Consider the following 16,062-nt stretch of genomic DNA (forward strand, 5'->3'; position numbering starts at 1 on the left):
ACTGCTTTAGGTTTAGGTTTTTTTTTTTTTTTTACTTTAGACATTTTAATATGCTTTTTTCGTTTTTAATACGATACTTTCGTGTTATAACATGTCATCTGTCAGACTAGTGGAAAGAAAGCGTCCAGCATATACACTGAGTGGGTCAAATTTGTGCTCTGGAAATATATGCAAAAAGTGCATATTTAATTACATAAGGAATCATTTGCATATTTAAACATACAAAAAAATACAAAATACAAAAAAGGTTTTCTTAGTGTCATAAATCAGCTGGGGAGGTTTCATGGTGATATGTAAGCTGTTTGTTAATGTTTTACCCTTTCACCTGCAGTTTTTTTTTCAAATAGTGTGTTGATTTTTACAATACATATCTTTACAAGCCATTTTTTCAAAATAAGTTTTTTCTCATGTTCTGAGCAGAAAGCTCCACTTCAGCAGCACTTACATACTACAAACTTACCAGTTTTATTCCTATTGTGGGGTTTGTCCACATACCTATCATACTTAAGCCTGATCATTTTATTCCTAAAAGCATAGCAAAACAGATTTTATCATGACGTGGACAGTATTTTCTGATTTATGGTGTTATATACAGATATATCCCAAATTCCCTCTGTAAAAAAACTTTGACTGTCATGTGCCAACAAAATGAAACAAGAATTTTGAACCTGGCTTGATCCAATGTTCAGATTTTTGTTTTGGAAATTTGAGCAAATGAATGCATATTTATTAGATAATGATTTATTTGCATATTTGAACATATAATTTCAGAAAACATGGGATACAAACAAATTGTTGTCTTAATGTGAGTAATCCACCAGGTTTAATGGTGATATCTATGTTTTTTTTAAGTGGGTTGTAAATTTTTAATCTGATGCTACACAAAAACTAATAATGCATTTAAGTCAATATCTTGGCTAATCTTTGACATATCCAAGACTGATTTACAAAAAAATCCCCCAGCCACCCAACATTTGTTTTATGGAAAATAACTCATTTTATGTGTTTTCTTAAATAACAACAGTGACATCAAGTAATCAAACTGGCATTTAAAGGGTTAAAAAAAAAAGCAAGAAAAAAATATATAAATCCGTTTAGTTTTTATAGCAGTTTTTGGAAGTGGACATTTTTGTCCCCAATGACTCAAAAGGGTAGTCAATTAAACTGACATCTGAGGGTTAAGAGTTTTACCTTGAGGTATCTCTTATCATTTTCATATCTTGCATCTGTTCTGTTTGTAGCCTTACAAAATGCACATTGGTCTATGTTAAGGTACCGGATAGCTTGTGATTTGCACTTTTTGGGGGGCACATTTTCTTTATTTCACTGTATCTGTATAAGGAATTTATTTGTTCTGCTAAAATGCTACATTTATTTGCTGGGGACCAATCTTATAGTCCCCAAACTTAGCTGATCTGATCTTATTGTTTATCTTGTTGTATTACTTAATTTGATACACACATTCAGTTAATATTAAAAACATTACTAATGTTAGATTTAAATATTTGGACCAGTTTTTGCACATATATCACCTAAAATGCTTTATATACATCACAAATTGCTGTCATTTACCATAGGTTAAAGTCAAGGAGTAAGATGAAATCTATAGAAATGATAATGCCACATATGGCGGAAATAAACTGTGACTGACCTCAGACAAGCTGATGACGCCTCCGTCTGGCAGACATTTGGTGTGAGTGCTGCTGAAAAACAGCATTTTGTCCTCAGTCACCTGCCTGATCTTCTTCCAAAATGATCCCATGTGCTGTCTCTCTTCATCTGTCTTGTTGCAACAAATTTTTGTTCAGCTTCTCCCCAATTTTCAGGCAATATCTCTGTCAGTAACAGTGCAGCACCATCACCAGCTTACTCTGTGCCAGACCTGCAAATAGGATGTAGCCCTGTTTGATAACAGCACAGTCACATGTCGGGTGGCTCTGATGCCACTTATACTTGTTAGGCTGTATGGCTGAACTCATTTACCTTTGGCAGCATATGGCTTGAAACACATCAGCCCAGAGAAAGTGCCCTACTTTCAGCATTTGGCATCTTTATTGAATAATGGATCAAACCAGTAAGGAAAAAGTAGTGCACTACACAGAGTTTTGGCAGAGGAAAAAAACAGTGTTATACTAGTGTTATACTATAATAGTGTTTTACTTGTGAGATCTTCTAACCTTAATCAACAGTTGAATCCATCGAAATATTATGAGCATAAATTCATAAAAAAACCTGACATGTTGCTTTAACTTCACTTAAGTGATGACAGACTAGTTTCCTGTTCATACTTGCTTTATAGTTATAGGCAGGTGTGGCATTAAATGAAATGCAGGTCTACCACCTTAGACAGACCAGATTCTAATCCCCAAATTAGTCTAAACCATATAAGCCTGTTGTATTATTTTACTACAGTCTTCTTCCGCTGTTTGACATCATGTAATTATCTTTTACATCTTGGTTTCAGACATTACGTACACTATTTTAAGAGCCGTTTGTTCCGTGACACCCAAACACTTTGTACACATCACTGACATTCAATGACCTGCAGTAAATAAAGCACATCTGCTTTGTGTGAGACACCTATTGGGGTAAATAGACTACTGGGAAGAATGACACAAACTCAAAAGGCAGCTTATTTTGACAAGCCCAGCCCAAACTAAACATGGGCTGGTTTTTATAGAATAATGGTTTGGTCTTTGTTAGGAGGGTAGCCACCTTTGTATGCTGTACAATGTCAGAGGTGAATGCTATTTTAAACCATTTCTTTTTTCCATTGAAAGGGTTAAATGTCATAACGTTGTAGTAGTTCATGCAAAATACCTTCATTCAACATTTACGGCAGTGGTGATGACACTGATGACATATTCTGTGTGCTCAGTATACAGCTAACATGCAAATCTAAGTTTGTCTGTGTGTATTTTCAAACACTGCTGAAGAGGAATAGCATGACGGCACTCACTTTCTCACGCATCGTGGATGTATTTCCATACCACTAATAGTGCAGCTAATTATATGATGCACTACAGAAAAGCTCCACCACTGATCGCCTGCACTTAACTACAAATCTGGATCCAATTAGATTAATTGTCCCTAATTTATGGACATTGATTGACATCACATTGAAAACATATTCATGGTTGTGTCATTAATTGTTTTAGTATTTTAAGAAAAGGAAGACAACAGATACTTAAAGGAAAGACAGTTTCAACCCCCGGAGAAGACAGGGGAGAAGGTCACCTAAGGAGAAAGACAGGGAGGTTGGATGAGGCGGAGTCGTGATTACAGATTGATGTCTTCAGTAATTACAGTAAACCAGCTAAGGATTACAGACTGTGTGTCTCTGAGGGGTGAAGTCTGCCAAAGCTAAAATAACATGCAGCTGACTTGTTACTGAGACAAGTTGCTAAGAATACTGCTGGACATTTGATCTAAATACCAAATTTTCATAACACCCTTTCTTAATATCGAACTAATAATTTCCTCCAGTTTTTGTGACTTAAGTAACTCAACACACTCTCTCTTAGACACATAATAAACACCTCACCTGTTCTTCTTTGTGTTAGTTTTACGACTTGAGGACTGCCTGAGGCTGCGCTCACATTTATTTTGATAGTCACATCCTCAGTTTACGAGCAACTGGCTATAGTGACCCACCAAAGTAACACCCAGCTGTGGTATTTGCAGGAAAAATAGACAGTATGAATTTCAGTTTTACTTAAATATATCTCATCCCGTTTAAATTTGACATTGTTCTTTTGTTCTGTTCGTCTCCAGATCATGGATGGATAACAAAACAGGCTTACAGAGCACAGGCCCTGGAGCCAAAAGTGTCCCCCCTAGGCATCCCCTGCAAAATGTCACTCAAATTAACATGTACTAACCAGGGAAGAACTCAAAAAGACATTAAGGAGATGCAAAGTAACAACAAAGAGGTATAAAATAACTACAAAAAGGAGCAAAATAATCACAGACACAAAATGACTACAAAGAAACACAGAACGACCAAAAAAGAGAGACAAAATGACTACAAAAAGGGGCAAAACAGCCAAAAAGAGATGCAAAATGACTACAAAGAGTCATAAAACAACCAAGAAAAATATAAAAGTACCTAATAAAACACTAAATGATCCCAAAGAGACACAAAATGATTACAAAAAGGGGCAAAACAACCAAAAAGAGACACAAAAAACCCCACCAATGACCCCTAAGAGACATAAAATAATTATAAAAACAGGAAAAACAACCACAAAGAGTCACAAAATAACTATGAAAAGGAGCAAAACAGCCAAAAAGAGATGCAAAATGACTACAAAGAGTCACATAACAACCAAGAAAGACATACAATTACCTAATAAAACACTAAATGACCCCAAAGAGACACAAAACAATTACAAAAGGGGACACAAAATGTCTACAAAAAGACACAAAACAATCAAAAAAGACACCAAATCAGCTCAGAGACACAAAATAATTATAAAAAAGGGGCAAAACAACTAAAACGAGGCACAAAATTACCTAAAGAACACCGAATGACCCCAAAGAGACGTAAAATAATAACAAAAAGAGGAAAAACAACCAAAAAGAGTCACAAAATAACTACAACAAAAATGGAAACAAGATCACCATAAAGTCTGTGTGTGTGTGTGTGTGTGTGTGTGGCCTTATACATATCTGTATACAGGGGCCTATTGTCTCATAATCTGCTCATGCTCCAGATAGTACTGCAAGAGACCCATAACACTATGTTGCCTGACAATATGTATGTATTCCCTTTGACAGGAAGCCATCAGGGCCCCTGCCTTGGTTAGCTGTGGTGAGAAATCTGCAGAGGCAGGCCTTGATCTGGTATTCTCCGTATTCTCTGTATCGTGTGAACTCGCCTCAGGTTTATTGGTATCTTAAACTGGTTTCTGTTGCAAATACAAAGTCCCAGTTCATGAGCCAAAACCTTGTTTTCTTAACAGCTTTTATTGTAAGACTATCCAGTTACTGGCACTTCATGCCGACACTTTTCACATTTCAATCTGCATAAACTTTTTTATTGGACTGTGAGACATTTTTCAGTCGTACATTCATAGCTGTGCAGATTTTTGCATTCATCTTGTGACTTTGTTGTTATGAGGAAAACTATAATGTGAGGGCATTTTATGCGTAAAGACTAAAGTGTGGCTGATCACCATGTTTGGACACTCAAAGGTAGAAGTGGTGCAGTGCAGGATTAATGGAGTGAGGTGGGGATGAATGGTGAATTAACTGGTACTAAGTCCAGGCCTGCCGGCACACCTCCATCAGAGACACAAACAAAGCAAGCGGGTATGATGCAATAGCCGCACCCATGGGATGTGATGGTTCATGTGGCTTCCATCCGCAGTTAGTAATAAGTTAAAAAGTTATTATAAAACGTGTATGTATCTGAAGGAGGCAGGGTGGCCTGAAGTTTCACTGCAAAACCTCCCTCTGAACCAATCAGTAAACTGTGTCATTTTGTTGTTGTTGTCCCATCAGTATCAGTGTGTTTTGAATGAATCCTGGCTGCAGACCTACTTCCCTGTAAGGGACATTAAAGATACTTTACATGTATGTAAAAGTAATACTACTATGATTTATAAACGTATGCAAATGTATATAAGTTGTCCCCATAGTGTAAGGGTTAAAGGATAAGTTCACACGTCTGTATTTAAAGAAATATCAGGTGCCCACATGAACACTGGAGCAGGTTTTTCATGCTGTGATCATTCCTCTGTTCATATTGGCCATTAAGAGATACCTTTGTATAATGAGATTTCAGTGTTAGTGATGGAGGACAAAATCCACAGTCCTGTTTCTGTGCAAAAATGTATTCAGAAATGTATCTACAGCCAGTATCAGGCTACAGCAACCTAAGTTATTTAAGTGGAAATCTTTTCTTAAAGATTTTCTTTTTAGTACAGGATTCACTCCTTTTGTTTCTCAGTTTAGCTGCGGTTGATAGTGAAGGAGAGTGTCAAGAAGAGGAGATATTGCATTTAAAATACAGTGACTTGACTTAACTCACTGGTGAAGCCTAATATTCGTTTCAGATAAATTTCTGTATACATTTTTGCACACTACAACTGTGGACTTTGTTCCCACCTTAACTTACACTAAAAACTCATTAGGAGTGGATTGTTTAATTCCTGATACGAACAAAAATATTAGGTATCAGACAGTTAAATGCTTTAAAGACCTTTTTCAGAAAATTTTAACCAATTTAACCAGATTTTTGGACAAATTATCTTTTTCTTTCTCATGCATTGCAGGTAAGTTGTATATACGTATGTAGTCCCATGCAGAGGAAGGTTTTATATAGGAGTATGGTTATTAGTAAATGAGTTAGTAACCTAGATTTTGCTAGGAAGTAAGTTCAAGTTTAAAGTAAAGGGACAGTATGAGGTTCAGTGGAAGGTTTAAAGAGTTACAGCCTCAGAAATGTGGACTTTCACACAGCAGAGCTTGACTCATTTTGACAAAAAGAAATTAAAAGACAGATATAAATGAAATTAGATCAAATATTTATGGCACTTAAGACCTCACAAATTCAAATTTAAGACCATTTAATAACTTTAAGGGGCTGATATTTATTCGGTTGAATTTAAGACACTTAAAAACAAATAAAAAAAGAGCTCCTGACTATTGTTTTTAGAGAAAGTGAAGAAGTGAACTGCAATGTCCACGGTTCAAATCCATCTGGTGACCTGTGTTGCATCTCCGCTTGCCTGCAAATGCTTAAAATGTCAAAATAATTAAAACGTAATAAAAATAAATAAATAAATAAAATAAAAGTAAGTAAATAAATAAATGAATAAATAAATGCACATTGCATAGTAGGGTGGCAGGCTGGCACAATATCATATCACAAATTTCATATCACTATTATCATAGCTAAAAGAGTTCATGTTAATGATGCTATGGCGCTCTTTAGAAAATGTAAAAAAAAAGCTATCAGTCAACTTCATCTTTAACTTGTTTATTGTGCATTTTGACTATTTTTGGCAAATGAATTACACTCAAAATCTGAATGTCAGGAGGCGGAGAGAGAGTCTGTAACATTAACTAACATAAGTGTACAAAAACAGCAAAAACACTTGATGAATAAAACAACCACATAGTACTGGGAGAGGGAGACAAAGTGAGAACAGTAAGAAATGGAAAAGATTTAAGAGGCGTTGGATCATTGACACAATATTATCATATGTGTGTTATTAACGTGATACTGATAACTGATATTTCAGTTTTGAATATCATGATTATTAGTAGTACCAGTGTATTGCAACACCACTGTTTCATGATAAATATTTAGATGTCAAAGAAGTAAGAAAATGAGGGGGAAAATCTGATACACATCTTTTTATTGTACACACAGTCCAAAATGTACTTAAAATATCTGTGAAAAATGTTACCAGCAGCTTAATAAACATATTCTACATTTAACAGCCTCCTTACTTGTAATTTCCCCAATACAAATCTTAAAAGTGACGTGGTTAAACAATAATCAAAGTGTCATATGGAGGTTACAATCAACATTAATAACGGCCAGGTGCAACAAAGAAAAATGCTTCCAAATCTCTACTAATGATTCTCTCAGTAGGAATGAACAGGAGATGCACGCACAGGCAAGCATATAAAATACTATTTAAACCATTACAGCAGCATATAAACAGAACACATGCAGACACAACATGAGGTAAAACAAAGATATGAAGCTAGTTTTTAAGGCATTAGAGTGAGAACATGCACACAAATCAAGCTCAAGGACACATTAAACCACATCAGAAATATGGTGGTTACAGTAGAAAAGTTTATAGGGAGAGGATTAATCTCTGAGGATACACAGTGCTACTGTACGTATATTTGATTGTCTTGAGTAACAGGTATGCACAGCTAATACAGTGTAAAAATATAGGCTCAGTTTAAATGGCCCGTCAGTGTCACGTTCAAAGGTAAAAAACAAAACATCACTTTTAATACACAAAGAAACACTCTGAGCTGCTACCAACACTGACAGATGTAACTTATCGTGTGCAAGCAAACACAAGATGGGAACAATACGAAAAAAAGAGTCTTATAAAGTTATTTTTTGGTTTAAAAGTAGTTTGAATTTTGCGAGTATGACCTCTGAACATAACGCATGCCACAGTAGTATATAGTAAATATAGTCAATGCACACAACAAAGAGCCTTTCTGAGGAGATTCACGTTGAAGTACAGCGTATTGAAACTTGTATTTCTAAGTGTAACTGTAATTCTTCTCTTTAAAATAACAGAGAAACAGACACTGAGGATCTCAAGACAGATAAAACATGGCAGCAGTGAAGCAATCATAATCACAGCTGAAGGCTAAAAAAAAAATGCGATCTAATTATCCTGACAACCTGTCTCTGTTGGACTGCTGTGCTAAAAATAAAACCGAAGAACTGCAAGGCAAGTTTGTAGTGCATGGCAACGCACGAGCCAGTCCTTGATGCCCTGAGTACCTCTCTCTGATAAAATCTTACAAGTGTCTGCACTGGAGGAAGGGTCCTTTTTTAAAAAAGAATTCATCTTCCTCTAGCAGTTGGTGGTCTGTAGGTGGCTCTCGTTGAGGATGGAGGTGATGTTGGTGTCATAGAAACCGTCCTCATCCTCAGAGCTTAAAGTGGAGGAGCCCAGAGCTGAACGATGTGAGTGCTGTGACTTCCGCCTGGGATAAAACAAACAGATACTCAGTTCTTCTGCTTTCAGTGAACACAGACACGTGTCCAGCTACTTACTACAGAGTGCCACCTAGTGTAAAGAGGATGCATGGTACTGAAATGGTTACTTCAAAGAGGTCATCTTTCACTGCATGTGGGACAGTAATTCAACATTATTTCATGGGACAATAACTTTAGTCTTACTTTAGTTCAGTCTCCAGGGCTGTGACTTTGGCCCGCAGTGCTTCTTGGAGCTCCTGCTGCTCCTCCAGGTCCCTGAGAACCTTCCGGCGGACTCCCTCCAAGCGCTCCACCTCCCCCTCGCTCTCGTCCACCTGCCGCTTCAAGGCCTTCACGCGCAGAGACAGCTGGGGACGTAGAGGGAGAGGCAAGGGGGTTAGAGGGGAACAGAGGAGGTCACAGGTGAAGACGTGAACCACGAGGGAGGGTGGGGAGGGTGTCAGGAGTGTGTGGGGTTTGTAGGGGAGCTACGGCTACATAAAAAAAAAGGCTGAGGTAGCAGAAAGATAACAGAGGAAGGGAAGTCAGGGAGCATCCTGGTGACCGAGTGAGGTTGGGTGTGGGTTGGGAGGAATACAGATGAGATTAGTATTTTATCAAAGAAGCAATAAAGCACTGTTTGAACTGTGTTAATCATTAAACAGCAGGTGTAGGTCAAACAGCATCTATCAGTAATGCTTACATAATGAAAACCAGGAAATTAGTGCAAACAAACAGTCAGAAAAATTGTTCCTGGACTAGAAGTAAATAGTTTGCATCCTATCAAAGCAAAAGTTGTTTTTACATTTCAGTTCTTGTGCAGATTAAACAAACAAAACATGACAAGTTAATTGGTGAGCGTCAGAGGTGCTGGTAGGCAGAGCTGGGCTAGCTGTTTCCCCATTTCCAGCCTTTAGCTAAGTTAATCTATTTACCCTCTGGCTCAAGCTTCATATTTACCGTACAAACGTATGATAAATATCATGGGTGGGAATCATCAGAGGCCCCACAATACAATATTATCACAATACTTAAAAAAAGGCATACTATGTAGGATTTTCCTACAAAGACAATATATAGACTCACACAAAAGTAATCCCTCTCAATCATCACTTCTGACTCTGCACAGAACCTGCCCTCTGCCTGTATTTTCTTATTTTTTTCTCCTTATTTTGGTTTGTTCATGTTGTTTCTGGGTGTCAGCTTTTGGTAGTGGTGTGCAGCCCCCAGCCAATAGGAGCGCACAGTCAGGACTCTTATAAAAATGCAGCAACAAGGTTACAAGGTTTTGTGTCTCTGTTTGATCGAGGGCAAGGTTGAGCAGAGAAGCCCAGCAGACAGGATGCAGCACGCACTTCAGCCGAATTCAAACAAAATCCGACAATGCAACACTCTCTTGCAGGGTTGTGCGAAGTTTTGGGTGTATTTATTTGTGCTTTAGACTGTACCTGCTATGAAACAATCAAAAAATAATGTTTTATTTCCCTAATTCACTGTTTTGTTCTCATTATCACCACTTCCTCTCTTCATGCACTCTTTAGCTCACTTGTCCACCTCTGCTCCCTCAGTCTCGTTGGGGCCAAGATTGAATGTTGTGTTGACAGTAAGCAACAAATACTGCATAGTCTGTCTTTAAGTCACAATATTTTGCGATATTCTGAGTATCTTGATAACATATATTAAGAAATATTGCAAATTATTACCTTTTTTCAACTGTAAATTATGTCCCCAAGATCTCACTTCAGTCATTTTTATGGCAGCAAAATGTATCTAACTGACTGAAAAAGTAATTGATTGTATTTTTCTAGTGGGAAACCAAAAGTTTAATATGCATTTTTAATATAAATAGTTTACATTAAAAAAAATGCGTAGTTGGCGTCTGTGTATCGATGCAATATTGCCACACAAAATATCATCATACTATGCTGTATTGATTTTTCCCCCTAGACTTGATAAATATGTAGCTGGAGCCGACAGCTGGTTAGCTTAGCTCAGCACAAAAAAATGGACACAGGGGAAACAGCCAGCCTGGCTCTCTCCAAAGGAAACAAAATCTGCCTACCAGCACCTCTAAAGCTCTATAATTAACACATTATATCTTGTTTGTCTGGACCATACAAATATTAGATAATGTGTTAGACGGTTAGCTTGGGAGTTGCAGGTTGGTGGATTTTGTTACCTTTGGAAGCTAAGCTAAGCTAACTGGCTACTGGTGGTATCTTAAAAAAAAAAATCAGGCTACATCTCAGGAAGCCTAGCACTTAGCCTACAGTCTGTCTCTCAACACTTGTACTTAGTTAGTTAGTGTACTAACACTAAACATGCCTTTAGTTATTTGTTTTAAAGTGTGTGAGCTTTAGAGGTGCTGGAAGGCGGATTTTGGACAGAGCCAGGCTAGCTGTTTACCCATTTCCTGTCTAAAGCTAATCTAATCTAACCTCCCTCTGGCTCTTGCTTCATATTTACTGTGCAGACGTATGCGAATATGTAGCTGGAGCCAACAGCTGGTGAGTTTCGCTGAGCACAACAAGTGGAATCTGGGAAATAAAGCTAGCCTGGCTCAATCCACATGAAACAAAATCTGCCTCCGAAACTCACTATTTCACACATTTGATCTTGTTTGTCTAATCCAAACATATATTAGACATAATGAGTTAAACGGTGGGCTTTAGAGGTGCAGGTTGCTGGATTTTATTACTTTGGGACAGACATGCTTAACTAAGCTAAATGGCTACAGGAAATGGCTTCTTTTAGTTTTTTGTAGCTTTTTTCAGACTACATTTTAAGAAGCTTCACGATAGCACTCAGCCTCCTTATGTGTCATTTCACACATATTGTAGGTCTCTTTGGACAAAAGCATCTGCAGAATAAATGTAAAGTAATATTTGACAGATAGACATGAGATTGGATTGAATCTTCTCTTACAACTCTCGGCTAGACAGTAAATAAGTGTCGAACAATTCCTTTAATTGGTTTAATCTAGTGTGAGCGTCAGCATTTTGTATTTAACCAGCAAACACTAAAACAAACACTTAAGATAATTTGCATGCAAATATTGATATCTACCTGATCTCTCTGCTCGACATGCTGGGTTCTCTCCTGGTCTAAAGTGGCGTTTAGCTCCTTTAGCTTTCTCTCCATCCGTCGCTGAGAGGCCTGGATGCTGGCCTTCTCTCTGTAAGGAGAAATTTAGGATTCACACAATATAAGAGCACTGCAATACTATGATTAGTATTATCTTTAAATGTTTTATTGTGTATGTTCTGGTACTTGAAAACATTAGAATATTACCCCAGGAGGACTCCATATTTTGACCTGTCATGTGTTCAGCCATACCTTTCCTCACTGCGCAGTCTCTCCTCCAACTCTTGAATTTTTTTTTCCAGCAGGCTGAGTCCAGGTGAGGGCCGATTCTGTCCCTCCATGTCCGCCACACGAGACTTCAACTCTTTCAACTTGGAGGGGAGGGGGACAGTGAGGTGAAGAACTGATTTTGCAAAAAGTTAATCTGACTGTGTGTTTGTGTATGTGTGTGCACGTGCACGTACTGGCTGAGTGAATACCTGTCTCTCAAGTGCGCTCTTGTCCATTTCCAGGTCGTGTCTCGCCGAACGCTCCTGCATCAGCTCTGAGCGAAGCTGGTCCACCTGAGGGGAGGAAGTGAGGTGGGAGAAAAGAATGAGGAGGTAAGTACACCGGTTGCAAGATAACACAGAAATGCCTCCTGCTTATTTGCATGTGTATTCAAATATTTCTATGCGGCACCTGATCTCTGCTACGAGTGATGCGGTCGTTCAGAAGCTCCACGCTGCTCCTCTCCTCATCCAGCTCGATCTCCATCGTCTTAATCTTATCCTGTAAACACACACAGATAAGCACATAAATACATCTCAGTCTCTTGTACCTCAGGCTCAACCTCACAGGCATGACTCACTAACCATTTACGAATTTGCTGACACATCATCCTATCCCTTATTTACTCCCAGCCAACTTTAGATTGCCCAGTTCATGACCTTTGACCTCAAAGCCTCACCTCCAGGCCCCTGATCTCCCTGGTGCGGTCAGTGTGGCTGCTCTTCTCTGATTCTAGCTCGCTCTCCAAGTGTTTGAGACGGTTGCTGAGGAGGTCTCTGTCCAACTGGGCGCTGTCTCTCTCCTCGCTGCACCCCAGCAGCTCCTTCTTCAGACGGGAAACCTGGAAACAACATGGAGGGGACCGTGATGCATGGTGTTTACTCAAAGTCAATTCATTTTTAGCCCCAATTTTCTGTTCTCCTGCCTTACACACCTAAAACTGCTTTATACAGTCCAACCTTCAACCTTTATGTCAATATTGGACTAGAAGTCTTTGAAGGGATTGTTTTGATTTTTTGAAGCAGGGTTGTATGAGGTACTTATCCATAGTCAGTGTATTATATATAGTAGATGGTGGTCTGCATGCCCCTAGTTTGGCATTTGGTGTTTTTTAAAGGGTGTTTGGTGTTTTACAGGGCCAGTTTGGGACAGTGATGCAAACAAAATATGGGTGTGGGTGCACATAGCAGTTTTCATTAGCAGAAAAGCAGTCGCAGGGTGCCGAGGAGCGCTTATTCCCAGCGCTTCATAAAAAAAAGACACTAGCACTAAGGAAAAAAACAATGCGGGCACAGACCCTAACCGATGGAGGCAGCAGTAGATCAACAACTCCTGTGTTCTGTGAGGTAAAATTACTGTTTTGTTGAAGGAGTCTGGTGGCTCTGATGAGAACATAGATGACGGCTGTCTGATGGAAAAGTAAAGAGGTGAAAATATTCTTAATAGAGCATACACTTAATCTGATATTGATTTTTCTATAAGGGGCTTTTCAGGTGGCTAAAATACATTTTGCTGCTGCCGTCCACAGCAGTACATTGCTTGGCTTCCATGGCGAGACTCAGGAAAGTGCTCAAGTGCTCAGGAAATAGAGATTTCAGCATCTACAGTTTCATGAGAACTGGGCAATCAATCCAACAGTTGTTCAGTCTGGAGCAAGGCAGTGGATCGACTCACTGAAAAACTGACAGACTGACATTGTCATCCCTAGATCCATGCTGCTAGTGCGCCTGAAAATACTTATGAAGGGCTTTAAAAAGAAAAACAGGCTAACATTGAAGTGTTTTGTTGGGGTGATCTTGTATATTTCAGAGGTTCTGGGTTTTCTCCGTCTGTCCTCACCTCATCCTGCTGGACCTTGAGGTTGCTCTGAGCCCTCTGCAGCTCAGCCAGCCTGTCCTTGCTGTTGCGCTGGGCTTCCAGCAAGTCCTTCCTCGAGCGCTCCCTGTAGTCGTCAAGTTGTGATTGCAGGGTGGAAACCGACTGACGGGAATCTCCCATCATGATCTCCATCTGACAGCGGAGGACGCAGACAGACAGAAACTGGAGTAAATAACATCATCTTTATACATCATCAAACAAAGACATCATCCTAACCCCAACAAACACCTCTTTGTTAATCTTCTCCAGGGCTCGGTCCAACAGCCTCTTCTGATCCTCCAGGTCGCTCTTGCCCCTCCTCAGCGCCTCCCTCTCCAGGTCTCTCTCCTCCAGCTGCCGGGTCAGCTCATCCCTCTCCTTGCTCAGGCGGGTGGCTCCTCTCTTGGCCTCCTCCAGCTGAGTCTTCAGGGAGCGGTTATCATCCTCCAGAGCTTCCACCGCCTCCTCAGCCTCCGGGCTTCGAGCGCTGGAGTGAAGTCTCGTCTGAGGAGAGAGAAAATATCCACAGATGCACATCATGAGTCTACCGCCTGTGGACTAATTTGTGTTATTATCACTTTCATGCTGGAGGTGAATGTCTGTGTCTAGAATCATTTGCTATGTCAAGAAGTGAACAACAAACTCATGTATTTTTCCAGTATTTCATGATTTGCCATTACGCTGAGAATTGTTATAAATGTTTGACATGTAAACCAGGGGGAGTGGCGACTAATAAAGAACTTTAAGTGTTTGCATATTCAAAGTACAGTTGTGTAAATTCTGTACTTCACTGCATACAAACGCCAGCACAAAATCTCACTCTGTATCCTTAACATATGTGGATTTGTTCTGGATTTGCACCTACACAGATTAACGTATGACCATGCTCTTCACATGATCATTTCACATCAAAGGTAACAAGATTATAGCAGTTAAAACAGCTATAATACGCTGCTGTTCCAACGCACATGCAGCACAATGCGCATCTTATGCAAATGTGTCTCGGAGGGATTATTTCCTGAGCTCACATATTTGAGTTTTCCTTCGCATTTAATTTACTTCACATCTCTTGGTTGGAAATAGAGTCTGTGTGGGAGGCTGTTTCTTTTGTTCTTGTACAGTATGTCGGTTTACATAATTTTGCATGCATGTGTGTGTACAGCTGTGCTTTTTCGGTGCAGTACCATGCGGGCCAGCCTCTCTCTGAGGCGAGTGTTTGCTTCCTGGAGCTCCAGGTTGGTGCTGTGGTCCACCACAGTCTTTCCTGAAGACCCGACTGATGACTGCAGAGAGGAGCGGAACAAGAGAGAAACATTACCCAAACTTTCCTTTTAAATGATGACATTCATTCATAAGAAAGCTCTAATCCCTTGTGTCTTTCATAGATCAAATCGATTCTAAATCTCTTGAGGTGTTATATCATTTGATATATCATCAAAGTCAGTTGCTTCACCTCCTTTGCCTTCACAGACGCCTTTTCCAGCTCGGCCTTGTCTTTCTGCGCCTGCTCCTTCAGCCTGCTGATCTCAGACAGAAGCTCGGCCTCTTTCTCTCCACTCGTTCTCTTCAGGGCTTTAAGTGCCTCTCTCTTCTCATCTAGCTCGCCCTTTTGTTTGTCCAGATCGGTGCGAGCCTGCTTCAGATCATCATGGCAACGCCGAAGCTCCTTGGGATAAGTAATCAGAGATGAATAATGTGTGTGTGAGTGAGAGGAATGTACCATGGCGCATAACAATGTGTTTATATGAGTACAGGACATGAGAGTGTGCATGTGTGTGGAATTGATTGTTTCTGTGTGTGTGTGTGTGTGTGTGTGTGTGTGTGTGTGTGTGTGTGTGTCATGCATGAATAATATGCCCGGCCTAAAAAGGCTTACAAGACAACATTATTTACAGAAGAGACCAGGAACCAGAGTGGCAACATAAACAACAAATGATACTAAACAAACAAATCCTCCTTGTGTTTATTCCAAGCTTTAGAAACAAAGGTAACCATTCCATTTTCATCGTCGAGAGTTGTTCAAATATCCGAAATGCCTCCGATACTGTCTAACAAAGCGAATAGCAAAAACACAAAATGTGCCGACAACAGCGAAGGAACTGGTCATCTGACAAACAATTTTAGGGTCTCTTCCTCATGAGACATAACGGGTGCTTTAGTGA

At 39.5% G+C, this 16,062-nt stretch overlaps 1 protein-coding gene across 3 annotated transcripts in view; it reads right to left on the minus strand.

Moving 5' to 3' along the window:
• Positions 1-7,349: 7,349 nt before the first annotated feature.
• Positions 7,350-16,062, minus strand: part of cgnb (cingulin b) — a 31,944-nt gene continuing 23,231 nt past the window's right edge. For all 3 annotated transcript variants that reach the window (XM_050034153.1, XM_050034152.1, XM_050034154.1), the window contains 11 exons: positions 15,354-15,566; positions 15,085-15,183; positions 14,150-14,404; positions 13,883-14,053; positions 12,723-12,884; positions 12,455-12,544; positions 12,253-12,336; positions 12,026-12,144; positions 11,756-11,864; positions 8,894-9,057; positions 7,350-8,697 (listed from right to left, as the gene is read on the minus strand). In XM_050034153.1, the coding sequence (XP_049890110.1) occupies positions 8,565-8,697; positions 8,894-9,057; positions 11,756-11,864; positions 12,026-12,144; positions 12,253-12,336; positions 12,455-12,544; positions 12,723-12,884; positions 13,883-14,053; positions 14,150-14,404; positions 15,085-15,183; positions 15,354-15,566 (1,599 nt within the window). In that variant the 3' untranslated portion in view covers positions 7,350-8,564. The remainder of the gene's footprint in view (positions 8,698-8,893; positions 9,058-11,755; positions 11,865-12,025; positions 12,145-12,252; positions 12,337-12,454; positions 12,545-12,722; positions 12,885-13,882; positions 14,054-14,149; positions 14,405-15,084; positions 15,184-15,353; positions 15,567-16,062) is intronic.

The sequence above is a fragment of the Epinephelus moara genome, chromosome 22 (assembly GCF_006386435.1).
Source record: "Epinephelus moara isolate mb chromosome 22, YSFRI_EMoa_1.0, whole genome shotgun sequence".
Taxonomy (NCBI): Eukaryota; Metazoa; Chordata; class Actinopteri; order Perciformes; family Serranidae; genus Epinephelus; species Epinephelus moara.